The sequence below is a fragment of the Vespula vulgaris genome, chromosome 11, assembly GCF_905475345.1.
Source record: "Vespula vulgaris chromosome 11, iyVesVulg1.1, whole genome shotgun sequence".
Classification (NCBI taxonomy): domain Eukaryota; kingdom Metazoa; phylum Arthropoda; class Insecta; order Hymenoptera; family Vespidae; genus Vespula; species Vespula vulgaris.
Genome location: NC_066596.1, coordinates 7,347,220 through 7,363,987, shown reverse-complemented (window position 1 = coordinate 7,363,987; position 16,768 = coordinate 7,347,220). Strand labels below are relative to the sequence as shown.

At 41.6% G+C, this 16,768-nt stretch overlaps 1 protein-coding gene across 8 annotated transcripts in view; it reads right to left on the bottom strand.

The window, feature by feature from the left end:
• LOC127067530 (dystrophin, isoforms A/C/F/G/H) overlaps positions 1-16,584 on the bottom strand; it is a 221,616-nt gene extending 205,032 nt beyond the window's left edge. For 4 of the 8 annotated variants that reach the window (XM_051002554.1, XM_051002550.1, XM_051002555.1 and 1 more), the window contains exons 1-27: positions 15,385-15,569; positions 12,638-12,699; positions 12,013-12,105; positions 11,052-11,129; positions 10,883-10,975; positions 10,718-10,807; positions 10,444-10,642; positions 10,176-10,324; positions 9,707-10,102; positions 8,976-9,617; positions 8,180-8,302; positions 7,619-8,098; positions 7,372-7,532; positions 6,930-7,297; positions 6,485-6,837; positions 5,964-6,398; positions 5,719-5,871; positions 5,226-5,387; positions 4,541-4,843; positions 4,313-4,456; positions 4,052-4,222; positions 3,772-3,954; positions 3,585-3,701; positions 3,402-3,521; positions 1,090-2,493; positions 639-863; positions 43-561 (exon numbers count right to left, since the gene is read on the bottom strand). In XM_051002554.1, the coding sequence (XP_050858511.1) occupies positions 43-561; positions 639-863; positions 1,090-2,493; positions 3,402-3,521; positions 3,585-3,701; positions 3,772-3,954; positions 4,052-4,222; positions 4,313-4,456; positions 4,541-4,843; positions 5,226-5,387; positions 5,719-5,871; positions 5,964-6,398; positions 6,485-6,837; positions 6,930-7,297; positions 7,372-7,532; positions 7,619-8,098; positions 8,180-8,302; positions 8,976-9,617; positions 9,707-10,102; positions 10,176-10,324; positions 10,444-10,642; positions 10,718-10,807; positions 10,883-10,975; positions 11,052-11,129; positions 12,013-12,105; positions 12,638-12,699; positions 15,385-15,439 (7,278 nt within the window). In that variant the 5' untranslated portion in view covers positions 15,440-15,569. Of the gene's footprint in view, positions 1-42; positions 562-638; positions 864-1,089; positions 2,494-3,401; positions 3,522-3,584; positions 3,702-3,771; positions 3,955-4,051; positions 4,223-4,312; positions 4,457-4,540; positions 4,844-5,225; positions 5,388-5,718; positions 5,872-5,963; positions 6,399-6,484; positions 6,838-6,929; positions 7,298-7,371; positions 7,533-7,618; positions 8,099-8,179; positions 8,303-8,975; positions 9,618-9,706; positions 10,103-10,175; positions 10,325-10,443; positions 10,643-10,717; positions 10,808-10,882; positions 10,976-11,051; positions 11,130-12,012; positions 12,106-12,637; positions 12,700-15,384; positions 15,570-16,031 lie in introns of those variants that run through there. The other 4 variants (XM_051002552.1, XM_051002551.1, XM_051002557.1 and 1 more) reach the window with 4 other exon arrangements.
• Between the last annotated feature and the right edge of the window lie 184 nt (positions 16,585-16,768).

Here is a 16,768-nt window from a genome sequence, read left to right as displayed (position 1 = left end):
GATTGGTATTACACCGCAAGCACTTCATTTTCGTATACCTACCAATTCCATCTTCTTCTTATCGGTCACGTGCTTATCCTTATCCTTGCTACCACTGTATCTTTTGAACTGCGAACTGATCTCTTGCCACTTGCTGTTGATGTTATAACGAGTGGTTTCGGAAAACGCAACGTTCGATCTCTTCAATTCCACGCTGAGCTCGTTAAACTTGTGGATCAATTCTTGTTTCGCGTCGAACTCGACGGTGAACGATTCGAGTTGTCCCTCGTAATTGTTAGCCTCTTCTAATTTTTGCGGTACGTCTCTGAACCACTCTTCGAACTCGACGAGTATTCTATTGTACTGTCTCAATGCTTCCTCGGCTCTTTGAGCTTGGATACGCCGCGATTCGGTTTCCGTCATCACCTGATGCCACTTGCTCCTTAATTTATCTTGAAGTTCGTTATTTATTTTCTCCGCGCGTACAGGATCCAGCGTGTGGACCGTCATAATTAAACCGTCACCCTTACTAATCAATGCCGCAGCGTCGGGAGCAAGCATACTAATTTCGCCCTTAAGTGTCTGCAATCAGTTTGATGAGTAACTTAAATACGATCAAATTTTCCTTTGACCTTCAAAGTTTTAATAAGGGAACAAACCTCAAGACGTTTCGCGGGATCCTTTTCGTTGCTGATACTAGTGATGGTCATCAGAATGACGTCCATTCTGTTCAACATTAATTGCGCCGATCGTTCGAATTCCAAAATTCTTTTTTCTAAATTAGCTCTAGACGAACTTGAAAAGTTACTGTACGATCTTTTCTCGCCGTACGCTCTCTGCTCCGTTTTCTGTTGCAGTACCTGTTGCGAGTTTTCGAGCTTTATCTATCAAAAGAAAACGTTAATTACGAGAAGTAAGGATGTCTGATCGAACGGAAAATGAAAAGCATTTTTGAGAATTAAATCGTAGCGGTCGACGTAAGAGATTTGTCGTTGATAGAGACGAGGAAGAGATGAACGGCATTGTTACACGATAGGTATTATTTTTGGCCTAACACGACACACGCGTTACATCTTTCGCCAACGCTTTGGCCGACCTTTAAAATTTTACCTTGTCCAAGAGGTGCTCAACGTGCTCTCCCAAATTAGGATCTTCTCCTTCGGAACTAGAACTAGCTACATCGATTTCTGTATCGTCGGAAAATATCAATGCGTCGTCCGTCTCCTTGTCACTGCCATAAAAGCTTTCGCAATCCTCCAGCGTATCGTCTTTCGAGAAACTCTTAACGCGTTTTAATAAAGGAGACTTCTTGTACAGCCTCTCTAGGTCGTAAGTGGGCGTTCTCGTTATCGTCTCCGCGTCCTCCCTCCTTTTGATCGTATCCTCGTCAACGATTTCATGTTTTCTCAAGGTCGGAGAATGGGTGCACGTTTTATTGTCGTCGAGAATCAAATATTCCGCGACGCTCTCCTTATCCTTTAAGGAACGACTCGCCGCCGTCGCTTCCACCTTGTGCGACTTGTCCGATACGTGCCTCGGAGTTTGCGTCCTTGGATCCTTGATTCTAGGTTCTAAAGCGTTGTGAGCGTTCGACGTAGCCGGATTGTTCTCGTTACTCGCATCCAATTTAAGAGTAAGCTTTTTAACGTTCCACACGTTACACGGCTCCGACTTCTTCTTCTTCAAAATCGGTATCAGTTCTTTCTTCCTGCCAACGATCCCGCCGCTCGTACCAATCGCCGTGGATACCTTTTCTCTGCTCTCTCTATCTTCCGTATCCGTGTCTATAGACTCGGGCTCCGTCTCGGTATCCTCGACGATCTCTACCCTTTCAACGGCTAACGGTATGAGACCTACGCTGACGTTGGCACTCGGTAAAATGACGTGATCCTCGGGTGACGCGACCGATTTGACTATTTCCATTTCTTTCACTTCTACGATACGAAAAGGATTCGCTTGTACGTTCGACGCATGAAACGGTTTCGATTCCGTTGCGGTCAACGTATTGGTGGACACTTTAAAGAACAAGGTACTATTTTTCGACAAGAAAAATTCTTCCTCGTCCGGCGTACATGTCTGCGCCATGTCGCAGGGCAAGAAACGAGTATCGCGTAGATCGTCGATGTGTACGCTTTGAGGCTGAGAAGTTTGCACGACGTCGGGTATCGAGCTCATGTCCAATTTGCGTCTAACGGCTTTGTTAACGTCTACGATTCTAGTTTTCACCTTGTCCGACTTTGCACTAGATTTTCTACTTCGATGCGGGATCTCGATGGGCGAACTTTCGGGCGTCCTAATGATCGCACATTGATTATCGTCGAATGCTGGATTAAGGTAACCGATTCCGTACACTTCGTTGTTCTCGTCCAATAAACTTGTTTCCTTCTTAACTAAATATACCGAAGTCTGTTCCGATTTTCTAGATAACTTTTCATTCCCGTAATTGTCTCTCCCCTTATTATTATTCTTCTTAGTTCTCATTAATAAATTCTCTTTCACTTTGTAGATCCGTTCCTGTGAAAATATGATACGTGAAATGGTTTCATCGAGAGATGACGGTTAGATGTAGTAGCGTGTTAATGAAGTGATAAAATATCAAGCATGACCAAGTGTAGGAAGCGACAATGCGTTTCATTGTGCAAGTGTAAAGCCGAAATCCTTGCGTTTATCCATCACCGATGCAAGAGTCTGTACGTGTTCATTTTCATAAACGCTTTTATCGTAGCCTTTCTTGAAGCCTCTTCGTGAAATATAGGAGTCCTGATAGAAGGGGAGAGACAATATATATATATATATATATACACACACACCCACACACATATATATATATATGGAAAATAATGATGGCAAATACGTGTAATATTGTCCATTCACCAAAGATCTGCACAAGGATTGTACAAATCGCGTAATACATTATTTACACAGGCAGAGCCACCTCTTGGACGGTACGACATCAAGCGACTTGATACATATGTATTTGCATACGATCAAACAAAAATATCACAATGTCGATTAAAGATCTTATATACAATATACAAGAGAAGTAGTCGAAATATAAATCGTGATCAAAATGATACGCATAAATTTCTAACCTATAGAATGATACACGTACGGTACGAAAAATTCTTCGAACGACGATAGTACGCAAGCCAAGTGATCCTTTCATCCTACATACGTATGGTTCTACTACCAGTGATAAAATAGAGGTTTATGCATATTAATCGGAAAAATTCTTCGAAAAAGATATACGTAATGGTACTATAAAGCACAAGCATTACATATACCAAACGTTAAAAAAGTGTAAAGCAAGGTACAAGCCATGAGTGAATAAGCAGTGCATGATAAACGTTCGAGTCCAAAATTCTAGATAAGAGATTAGATCGTTTTATCGTGTCATAATTATAATATAATATATCACATACTTGGATTTTATTCGAAATTTCTTCCCACTTATCACATACTTCGGCTATTTTAGGGTAAAAGGCATAACGTTGAAGTTGACTAACTTTAGGCTTGGCTTCTATTATCTCACTTTGTATAGCCTAATGGAATACAAGAAATTCTATAATTCCAATCGTACTCAAACAAGCGTATACGTGATTTACCTTGCATTGTTCGAAGTGGTATTCCGTCAATTGTTCCATCGGGATCGCGTCTAATCTATTTAATTTCTCTTCCGCTTGTAACAACCACGCCTTTATCTCGTCGACATTTGGTTCCTCCTTACGCGAAACAAATAATTAGACTAAGATTAGGTTACAACATTAATGTCATAAAAAAAGAAGCATATACCTCTGAACTATTGCAAAGACGTAATCTTCTCTCCGTATTCGCTAATTTAACCAAAACGTCCGATAATTTTTCCTTCAGTTGCTCGAGATACGAAGAATCGCAAAGCTTTAAAAACTCGTCCTGCGATCTTAACAATTTATCTTTAACGACGTTCAACTTTGGTACAACTTCCGTCAGGGTTTCCTAAAGAAGCGTAGACAATAATTCGTCAAACCATCTCGATAAGCAATTATTCGAACAGCAGGTTTCATAGTTATTCTATATATTTTCAATTCCATACCCGCACGTATATCGCATTGACAGGTAGATCAGGCATATTCTTTTGTGCGTCCAATTCCTTGTTGATACTATCCAGTGATATGTTCATGTAGGACAGACTCTTATATATATCACGAGACAAATCTAACGCTGTTTCTAATATTGACTTTGACTCGGTTATCTGTAGTCCAAGCTATAACAATGAGAAAAGTAAGCATTCGGTCTTCGATTATGGAATATATCTATAAATGATTGATGCACGCTCGCACGCATGCACACAGACCTTGTTGTATAATTCCTTTAGAGTGTCAATTTTTTTCGAAAACTTCTCTGGCTCACTGACACTTCTTTCTTCGACTAATTTTCTACCAGCAACTATGACATTCTCGATCTCGCTTTTGATTTCGCTTAAAGTTTGATAGAATCTCTGCAAAACGAAATGACTTTACCAGTTACCTGCTCTAGTAGAAGAATCTAAAATCGATGAACAGATAGATAATGATCGTGTTACCAGACAGTGTTTGAGTTGTCCTTCGATAACTTCCGGATCTTCTGATGATAATTCTAACAGACACGTAGCTTCTTCTATACCTCGAAGTTCTCTCAAAGCTCGAGAAAGTCTAGGTTCCAAGTTAGTGGAACAACGAAAACGTTGAAACTTTTTCTGGACTTCGGAGAATTTTTGCTCAATCAGAGTCATTTGTTCTTCGAGTCTGTGCGCAGCCTCCTCTTTGCCGGATGATTTATAAGTTTCAATTTGCACCGCCATTTCCTTAAGCGTAGCACTTTGATGTTCCATTTCTTGCATCAATTTCTGCGAGAACGTTACGATTACACGATTGTAAGATCGATGATCAATATCTTGCAATTCATTTCGTAACGCGTGAACGGTCTTGTCGGTATTGTAAAAACTAATGATCCTATCTTAACGATAACGAAGCACAACTTTGGCTGAAAATAATCGTAACATCATGCTGTCTATAAGTAAAATTGTCCGACTTGACACACGTACATACGTATTACGTAACATGTATGTATTAAATTCAAAGCGTTAAAGGAGATCGTCGTATCTTGTTAAAACACACTTTTTTATTAGGGAGGGGTAATGAAACCAGTCAAATTTGATTTAGACGATACGAAACGTGAGTGATATCACATAAAACATATATAGAAGAAACAAGATAGAAGAAACAGACCTGATAATCATGTGGCAAGTCATCTGCAGTGAGATCGCAGTCAAGGCGTGCGGTTAGTACAGAGTCTACTTGCGTTAGGGAGTGCTGAAGAGCAAGAATTCGCCCTTCCGATTGTTGCGCTTGCTTCACCGATCCTTCCAACAGCTTGGCTCGCTGACCTGCCTACTCAAAAGAAAACTCTATCTTCCTGTTTAACTTCGAAGAAGCTATTCTAATATTTTCAAGTTTTTCGAACACCAGTCAACTATTTTCCTGACGCAAGATAAGGACGTCTCTCATTCGTACATACGTATATCTCATGCGACTGTACGTATTCATACTCGATACAAGTACGAGCTAGATTTTTTTACAACACAATTTTCTTGCACGTATTATCTTTAACATTCCAAGCCTTTTTATACATATAGGATTCATTAAGTTACTACGAACCTCCGGTATTGGTCAGACACATATGTATCATGAAAGATAGAAAGAAGAGAAAAAAGAGACATACCTGTCCGTTTAGATTTTCCCAACGATTCGTTAAAGCCTCCACATCCGTTTGTATAGACTGCGTCATGATGTTACTATCGACGAGTTGCTTACCGATTTCTTGAATTTTTTCTTGTCTAGACTCTGGATGATTTCGTATATAATTTTCCAAATCCTTTCAACAAACGTTTCAAACATTAACGCTCGAAGTTGAGACAAAGAAAGAGAGAAAGATTAGTAGGAATCGTAAAATTCATTGAAACTCACGTCAAGTTCCTCCGAGATTTCCTCCGCGTCGGCGGCACACTTGGTTGATTTTTTTAATCTTTTTTCCAACTTATCCAACCAATCACTCTCCTGAGCAACCAAGGCACGAAATTCACCGTACTCGTGTGTAGCATTCTGCAGGTGTCTATAGCGCTCATAAATACGATCCGTGACGTCCGTCCAACGAGCATTTAAGAAAGTGAACCGCCTTCCTAGTTCCTTCACGGAGGAACCTTCCGAGCTCAAAAGTTTATCGTTCCCCATTTCATTTAAATTTCTAAATTCTTCTACCCGTTTATCGATCTTGTCTTTTAACGTCTGATATCGGCCACGAACTTGAAAAAGTTCAACCGACGAAGTTATCTTAACGTCAGCCGGTATATCTTTCTCCAAGTCCGACAACCACTTGGTAAAGTCGTCGATACCGTTTACGATCTGATCGTTTAAAATGATTTGAAGGATTAGTGAAACGCAAAAGTGTATGTATCTACGAGCGATCGAAAGCTAAGGGATCGACTCACCTCGTCGTTCTTCCTCAAGGCGGCTTCGTATTTATCAATCAAACTTTTAACGTCGTCCGTAACCGCGTTCCACTTGCACGAAACATCTTCAACTTTGTTATTCAATACACTGGCAAAGTTGGGCTCCGAGTTTTCAAGCAACTTATTCGTAGATATCTGAAGAGCCTCTACTTTCGGTTTCGTTTCGTCTATTTCCCGAGAAAACGCCCGTAGCTGTTCCAATTTATATTCCGTCATTTTGATGTCGTTCAAGTCAGTGTTCTTCGATATCTCTTCGAGATGCGCCATCGACTTGTCGAGCCAGCTTTCAAGCGTACAAAGTTCCTTGTCAAACGTCTCTAGCAATTTTATATCTGCGAAAGATGTTAGAATGTACACGTTGTAATACATAGATCGAGAGATTTACAATTTTATCACTGAATATCGTTACTCATCGTTTCGCTACCTCTTAAAAGATTTTGTTGCCTTTCTTCCAATATTATAGGAATATCGCTCCATTTCGTATTAAGATCTTGCAACTCGTTTCTCAATCTTTGCGCTTGAGAATCGTCGTTCGTTTTCGTTATTAGCTCATGACCCGTTGAATTTACGTAATCGAACGTATCTTGATATTTTTTCAACGTACTACCAAGATCTTGGAATTTTTTAACTTGTTCTTCCATCGTCTTTTTGTCAGATATGACCGTATGTTCGGATAATAATACACCCTCGACGTTGTTGACGAACGTCATAAGATTAGTGATAGATTCGGTATATTTCTTTGGTGGTATTTTTTCAATCTTATCGGTTATTTCGTTAAGCCGATCGGACAATCTAACAGCGCAACGTTTGATATACTTGCATGAATGAATAAAAAGATATACTGATAGTAAACAACATTTACTCACAATTTCTGCATTTTTTCCCAATCGGAGAACAACGTTTTCGTGTCGGCGTCTAGTTTATTACTTTCGTCTACTACCGATTGATTCTTCTCTAAGAGCTCTTCGGCTTTGTCGATTAATTTTTTGACACGCTCGTCGTGAGACTTCATCGACTTCATTTTTACCTAAGTAAATCGACAAAAACACGATGAAAAATGTATAAACTATTGTATGCGAATCGATGAAATCGTAGAGAACTCTGGCTGCTTACCCTGAAAATATCTATTTGATTATTCGCTTTATTCGTCTCGAACCATTTGGTGTAACTATCTAACATCATGTTTAAGCTATCCAACTCGTTACGAAATTTCTTTACTTCCTCCAAGTAGGCTATGCGATTCCTTATTTCTTGTAGACGATTACTCGTAGCCGACCAGCAATGTTGTATATCTTCTAATTTCTTCTTCGCGTCATCGCTCGATTCACTCGTATTCTCCAGTTCCTCCACGAGCCTTTTTCCCAACTCGAGAACCTTATCGTACTCGCTTTTGTGGAGCTCTATGTCTGCCAACGTGTCCTCGTAAACGACTTTCTTCTCGTCTACGCTCAATTCGTCGAAAACGCCCTCGGATCGGCCAATTTCCAAATCGACGTAATCGAGCCATTTGTAAAGCCCAAGAAGCGCAGATTCAAATTCGTGTTTGGTTGCGTTATCTAAGCGTCGTTTTTTCATGTCGCTCTGAGGTGTCGACTAAAGTAACAAAACTAATGAGAACGACCTTATACCAACGCGATAGAACGCGAAGTTCGATTATTTTTCTCTAAGACATACCGTTGCGGCGATCTCTTCCTTATAAGCGATACTCGTTACCGTCTCCGACATCCATTCGTTACTACTGATAACAGTCGTATCCCTCTCAGACTTTAAATCGAATTCAAAACCGGAGCTAGTGATCTAAACCCGTTACAAAAGAAAAACAACAAGAATTCACGTTAAATTGGAAATTGGAGAGCAAACGTAGCTACGTGTGTTGATTAGAATGAAATATTTTTTCTGCTCGGAGATTCTTATCGCAATGATCGAGCATCGACATCGAATATACGATCGCTACGAGCGCACGACACACAAAACTTTTCAAAAAAAAAAAAAAAAAAAAAAGCAGCTTCTAAACCATAATAATTTTATTATAAATGCAATACAAAAGTGCGATTGATACTTCCTAGATCAATGGTTTCGTAAAATTCTCACTTTGTTCAAGCGCAAAAGTGACGGTTATACAAGATATTGATTACATCATTCACAAATACGTTTTTCCACACAAAATAACAAACAAGCAAGATCCACTTTAGCGTTCGATCATCGCGAGGAAACAAAATATATCATTTTGATCACAGGGTGCATCATGTAGATCGTCCTAAATGGCTCCACGACATAAGAATACAATAAAAAAAATATATTAATATCAGTGAGTTAAAATACGTAAGTAAGACAGAAAAGATCGTTCGCGTACATTTTCCAAGATGAAATAAATATCGCAAAGGTTGGACCGTGTAATAACGATAATAATAATAAAAGAAAAAAAGAGAGCGAATCAAATTGCCTGTTTAATTGTAATATTATCCTTTACCCTTTGACTTTGAACTTCCATAATTTGTCCAACAGCGTCCCATCGGTCCTGCAAATTCTCGATTTTTTCTAACATATTGACGCTATCGGGAGAAGATCCTTGACTATCCAATTCTTGCATGGACTCTTGCAAGGATATTACTTTCTTCTGATTTAGATCCATCTCCATTTTTAAAATTTGCAATTTTCTTATTCTCTCTAGTACTTCGCCGATCTCGCTGGCTGGATTAGCTTCCATTTGCTTGAGCGTAATCTCCGTTTCGTTTAACCAAGCAACTAACTTTTTATGATCGTCGACGATAGCTTGCCAGAGCAAAGAGAGAGACTGAAGTCGTTGACGTCTCTCCTCTTTCCACTGACAAATGTGAGCCCATCGTTCTCCTAGAGCCGATAATTGATCTTCCATTTCCGTATAGACTGCCTCCGAGTTTTCTTCGTCCACGACAACCACGATATTTCTCATGCTATCTACGACATCCTGTTGCGCCTTTATATCCTGTTCTAATTCATTTAATCGCTTTATCTGTTCATCTAGACTAGATTGATTCAATTCGATCGCAGCCATTAAAGAAATTCTATCTTCGGTTTTCGTCAACCATTGTCTCAGCGCATCGATCTGCGCCTGCTGCATTTGCATCAAGACCTATATCGAAAGATCATGTCACACAAACAATCATCGATTCTACGATCTCTAGGACGCGATCAACGTTATAGGGTACAGAAAATGCAAACCTCGTGGATTCTGGTCTGCGTGTCCATCGCCCTCATTCGAAGTCCCTCCCATCGCGAATTGAGGAGCGACATTTGAACGCGTACCTCGTGCTCTTCGTCCTTGTGCAAACCGCCCTCCGCCAACAACCTCGCACCTTCCTCCAAAACGGCACCGACGCCATCCTGATGCCCCGTCAATTCTATCAAAAAGGCCTCGTGATCGTGAAATTGTTGCTTCAACGTTTCCAAATTCGTCCCGAGTTCTGGCGCGTGATTCAACTTATCCTCGGCCTCTAACAGCCACGTTAAAACTTCTTCGAGAGCAACCTGATAACCACCGAGTTCAACGGAAACGTTAGTCGCGAGACTCATCGGACGTGACGTCGGCATTCCAAAAGTTGACAAAGACAACGTGTTCTACAATGGAAATAAATTCAAACTAATCGTCTGGCCTGACAGCATCGCGCAAGTCGCGTTTTCTTAGGCGTACCTCTGCGCCTGGTGTTGCGACAGGACTATTATCACTCGCGATCGATAGATCCAAATCACCGGCATCGTCTCCGGATTGAGTTAAACATTGGAACAGGCACATAACGTACATCATTATCGATTTCTTGTCCGGCACCGACGTATTGACATCTATAATTTACGATTAAAAGGAAGAGAAAGATACGTATACGTATACATATACATACACGACGTGTACGTATGTATATACACATTACATAAGAGAGGAAAATTCGTAGGAACGTAGGTACCTTCTGGATCCAAAAGTCGTTCTATTCTAAGGTGTTCTTCGGCGAAACGGAAAGCGTGGTCTAACCTGGCATTGGGATGTTTTCGGGATATAGAGTTGAAATCGAACAAGTGCGGTTTGCACCGATGTAAAAGCGCATTGAACGCTAGTCCATCGGACCAGGAAGTTGTAAAATTCTTTATATCGACGCCAGGATAACTCTAAAAGCGAGACAAAAAGTCTGTGACGTATCGATCGAAGAGTAGCACGATCCGTACGTGCGAACGATGTTTTACCTGAGAGTTTTGTCGGCACCAAGCGAGAAGAGTTTTTTCTAAATTGGTTTGTTGCAATTCCGTCATCAAGTCTTTTAGATGATAATGTACCTACGTAAATATTTTCATTAAACAAACAAAAATTCGCCTAGAATTGGGAAACTTAAGGTAACAGTAGCGACATACCTGCCAGTGTAAAATAATACTCCATACTAAACCAAGTGACAACTTTGGATTACCGTCTACGATATCATTGCTACTAATATTTACAAGCTTCACCTAAAACACAATCGCAACCACGGCAATTATTTGTCAACCTGTCAAATTTTCCCAACTCGCTCGTTCATTAACTTACATTGTTCTGTTCGAGGATTTGCAATGCTTTATTAACATTATTAAGGTGGTGAACCCGCATACGACCGCGTTCTCTTTTCTGAAAACAATGGTGCGCATAAATTAATGATATAAATTTATGTATTGCGTCATATCGTTCCAAAGGCAAAACGTCTTTTAGTCTTATCTCCTTTCTTTTTTTTTTTGTTTTTTTTTAGGATTCGCATAAAGATAAGACTCGGATACATTCCTCGAGCCTCTTCTAAAACACGATGCGCTGACCGTTAGAGCGCATCTACCGCGACAATAAGATCAGCTATGCCGCGGGTCTTGTGTTTACTCACGCAATTGGATGGGGAGAAACGACTAGCGTACAGTCGGTCAGGAAAATTTTCCTACTCTAATTAATAAGACGATTTGTTGACGTCTATCGGTACATATGGAGAATCGCCAGTTATTACGGCTGTGCTAACAAATACAGAGCACTCTAAATAATCTGTACGAAGACGTAGATTATTCTCTACGATCGAACGATTTCAGGTTTAACTTGAAATTACTGGCTAGCGACTGGATCCACGTGCGTGCACCTGTGCGAGGTAGTAGTAAACACCTGCGTGAACTAGAAAAAGACACAGGACGGCACGTATCTTTCTTTTTTTCTTTTCTTGCCACGAAAGGTCTCTTACGGGTACGCATAAGCAAGTGTCTTCGATGGACGGAACTCATCTCCCTTGTAACTTCACGTGAACGTAATTAAACGTGCCGGCGATAATAATCGTCGAAGCACGGATAGTCGTTTACGATAAGAGAAGAAACGAGGCAAAAGCAAATAAAGAAAAAACGTGGAGAAAAAGAGGATGATTTATCAAGATTGCGTATGTAGGTATTTCAGTCGTGCGGTACGTGCGTCGAACCGAACGTCGTGTTGGCATGAACGGTGAAACGATTCTTTCACGGACAGGTAATACAATCGATGTACTTACGTAAACTTTCGACGTGAGTACCTCCAGGAGGGACAGAAGCCGGTTTCCATCTCTTAAATCGACGAACAGGTCGGATATCGGTTCGTGGTGATTCTGAAAAGTAAAAAGAAATATGTAATTCAAGGTCTCCTGTTCTCACCGAGTCAAGTACGCATCGACGAGTTGCACTTGCTCGTGATCGATCAGAAAAATAAAAGTGCGCGTTTGCTGTTGCGGCGTTACTATTACGAATTGAGAAGGAACACGCCTCTCGGACAAAGGATCTCTCTCGTCGATCGATCTAGCCGACGATCCACGAGTCGTGATTCTTAATTCGCGAGAGTAAAATTATCTCGGTGACTTTCAGAAGCAATCGTGGCGCGATCCGTAGCTCCAGTAATATTTGATTTCCAATCTACTACGGCAGTGGCGTTGGCGGCCTTGATAAACGAGGCCAACAACCAGTCGCTAGTCGCTGCGTGCACAATGTTAATTAAGAAAAAAATTCATTCTGGAAGATGCTCCTTCGACGGAAGCATCTCGATCTTCGACTTTTTCAACTCGATCTGTTCGACGATCTACTCAAGTCGTTTCTCAAAATCGTTTTCGCTTAAAGGAAAATTTATAGTTTCGAGAAGAAACCCACCTTCAGCAGCTGCGAGTTGATCCATTTCGTAAAGGTCTTCTTCTGCACGTCTTCTCGTTCATCTGAAAGAAACATTCGACGTGTCATCGTGAGTGTTCGCTTTAGATAATATCAAATCATAAAAAAGATATCGCATTAACGAGATCGACGAAGAAGTCGGTTTTTCTTGAACCAACGTAGACGTGCGCAGTCGTCAATAATGGGAAAGTTTTAATCATCCGGAACGAAAGTTAGACCCTAACACGCGTCGAGTTGATTGTAAACTTCGTATCTCGGCAACCATTTGTCAAGAGTTCTAGCTGCAACGAGAGCACGCCGAGCTTCGTTGTACATAGATACCGACATATACGCGTGTATAAGCCGCTGCGACGACTTATCGAGATAATTGCGATCGTATTTCGAGAGTAGCAGTCTTATTAAAGTAACGTTCATCGAACTCGGATAAAGCGATGCCAAACTGACTATTATCGTCGATGCGAGAAACGTCGAAATTCATTAAAATGTTCGTTTTATCGCGGAATTATTATTACCAACACCAACAGGCTCGATTCGTCATCTTCGAATTGACCCTCGTTGACCCTGCGGCTCGCAGCAATAAACTCACCGATCGGTTTAAATCGTGCTCGTCTTCGAATCGAGGCGAGAAACACGCCGGCCACCTGCGCGTACGAGAATCGGACGATTCGAGCCAATAGATTATCGTTTTTATTAATAGGACCGAAGGAGGTTCGATGTCACGAATTGCCATGCACGGGATACCAACGCCTCGTTAAATATGCAAATGTAAACGCGTTCGTAAATAGAATAGCGTGCCTTGGACGACTACGTCCACGTGGAACGACTACCGTATTCTCCTCCTGGCGCGGGAAAAGAATTTTCTGGCTAATTATCCACGGGCGATCTTAACGATATCTTGTATGACAGAACGATTGGATTGTTCGTCGAAAGAAAAGCGCAGGTGCCAACGCGGCTCCATCGGAGCTCCGATACTTCCGCATTCGGATTAAGGTTGAACCGATCGGTCCACTCTCCGTGGACCGACTTTCTCATCGCGAGCGAGACGCCTCTCCCGAGGGCCGGCGATAATCCGGCGAAAATAAAAGGAAAAGCAAACTTTCCCTTTCGACGTTGTATCTTTCTGCGGACGAGTAACGAAAGATAACTAAGCGCTTGGAAAAGGGTGTCGAGAATGTGCCGCGCGGTTATAGAAAAACAATTACGTTCTTTTCAAGCGACTCGACCGTTCCACGCGAGGCACGCGTTGCCGACGAGCCACCGTTTCCTAGCATGTATTCTTCTTTTCCTTTTCTCTTTGCTCGTTTCCATTCGCTTAATCGGTTCGCGTTACATCAGCGACTGTATCGTTTACTATATGCTACCGCATTAGTATTATATCGCATTCATTCACGTTATTGCATGGGAGAAGTGCACCGCGGTAACTAGAATGCAGGTACTACACACATACGCAAACAAGACTTTGAACTTAGGCGATAGTACAAGTTCCTTCGGCGATCGTACGTTGCGACGGTGAACATACAAAGTGTCGCGTTTCATTGGACGATCCTGATAAAACTCTACAAACATTTTCCACCTTACGTATGATCTCCGAATAATTGAAAGTAACTCTCTGGTAGCGATAACGACAACATCTTTATCAGCCACGATACTAACGATCGTGTAAAAGCTATCTCGGTAGATGTTAGAACGCCTTTCAAGAAGCTATTAATTTCGATAACTTTGCGATTTAAAGTCCAACCCGGCGGAATCGGACGAAACGGGTATGTTACTCGTGCGTGTACCTAATGGAATTGGATCGATCTGACAAAGAATCACACGCCACACCTATCGATCCTGCAGCCGTCTAAATGCGAGCTATTTCGATCCGACGGCCTATGTGTAGCTTTATCCTTTCCACGAGTCTGGTTAAAACACGAAAAGAGATGGGTATGATGTCAGTATCTCGCGTTACATCATCGATCGTAAATCCAGCATGCGACACGCATACTCCTTACAGACGATGCTTATTTTTACGCTTCGTGACAAAATCCAATCGATATCTCCTTTTACTGAAATTACACACATCGATCTTACTATCGAAAGTTATTAACGTAATCGAAGAATACGTCACGGAAAAAAATACGTATATGCTTTGTATCATTTTTAATAAAATCTTTGCGACGAATTACCTCGTTAAGGGATTATCCTCGATCAAGAGATCGACGCGAAAGCGACGGTTCGCGCGTTATAAAAATATTTTATCACTCTTCTCAAAGAGATATCCGACGTATAAAAGTGATCTAAAGTAAATAAACAATTTACTCGATAAAACCTTCACGCTGGAAGATTACAGGAATTCTTTCCTCGAGTTACAGAAAGCATACCAGGCGCGAGAGATTCAAAGACAAATAATATCCTTTCTTAGCTTCCATTACGTAAGATTTCGTCGATCGAGTATTACCTTTCGATTCCGATATGTTATTAATTATACTCGCTGCTCTATTGCAGTCGTTATGAAGGAGTTATTGAATTAACCTAGGAATGGTACTGGGGGGGAGGGGGACGAATCAAACTTTTTCCAATTTCCAAACCTAGAACAATTATTTCAACGATAGTTCTAGAGAACGATCGTTGGGCGATCGTAATTATCGAGAAAATCGTAAATAATATTCGTAAATCCATCCGAACGATGGGTGAAAATGGCTTAAAGTAACGTATAAAAACAATGTTGTATCAGCGATAAATCTTACGTTTGTCTCCATGTCCCTTATTACGCGAATTATCGTTTGTGTAACGCGCGTACATTGACCGTTCTCCTTGACATATGCATTTCACGTGTCACGGGAACAAAAGGTTTATAGATAAGATAAACCGGACTGTCGTTTAAAGTAAAACTTCCTTTCGTTGCGAACGTTGAAAAATTGTACCGTAAACGGCAAAACGCCATATTGAAAATTTCTCTCGGCCAATAGGCGCGAAGAAAATCGCGTTCGAATTTTCTGAAAAAGAAATGGCGCTAAATATGAAAACGCGCGACAACTTTCCGTGCGAACTCGAATTATGCCGTTATCGGAATAGAAGACAAGAATGAGCGAGTTCTTGATAACGTATTGGTAAACACAGCTAACAGACGTAACTTACTTATTCGACGATCGGCATATTCGAGTGGAGGACGAATCGAATAACAAACACATACGAGACGCTTTCTGTATTCCGTTAGATAAGAGTCGTGTCTCTCGTCTATCGATGACGAACCTTAAAACGATCTCCAACGAATTCGAAATCGTCGTCGAGGAATGCACTTTTCTAGAAGCTGTGATCGAAACGACACGAAATCTCCAGTCGCATGCATTCGTTCTAAGAAGAAATTAAAGAGTGTGGGATGGGAGCAACGTACCTATATAGACGACTTCCATCTTGAGATGCAGACGAAAGTGGCCATCCACGGCCACTTGGTACGATCGACGACGTGTAACGGGCCTATCCGGTGTCAGCGTCGATCGGAACGTTTCCGTGACGAAAATCGATTTCTTCGTAGTAACTAGTACGAGTGCGAGGAAAGAATTGCTCGAGGATCGTCCTGGAAAGGCGAGCAAAAATCGAAAGTCAGTTGACGCGCGACAAGTACTTAGACGACACTTGTTGATTCCGCACTGTCAAGTGGTACACGCGGGGATACGGTCGACGGTGCACACGTCCGTCTAGGTATAATACGCGCGCGGTAACACTGCATCCGCACTCGCCGCTCTCGTGTTCGGACTTGCGCACGCGTGCGCTACACACGCGCGATACACCGCACACGTGCGCACACGCACGGCACACACGACTTTCTTTCCTCTCTCTCTTCTTCTCTTTCTTGCTTTGTCACTATCGTCGTCCTTTCTTCTCCGACCGCTGTTGCTTCTCTCTCTACGCGTTCCGCTTCTTCTTCTTCTTCTTCTTCCTCTTTTCTTCCTCCTCCTTCTCCTCCTTCCCGCCTCCTTCTCCTCCTCCTCCCCTTCTTTGCTTTCTCCTTTTGCTCAGGACCAACGTCGTGGCCGAAATTCGTCAAACGCGACGCCTCTCGACATCGCGATACTTTCTTTCGATAGAAAGACAACTATCTTCGGGAGACAAAGCACGAGAGTTCCAAAG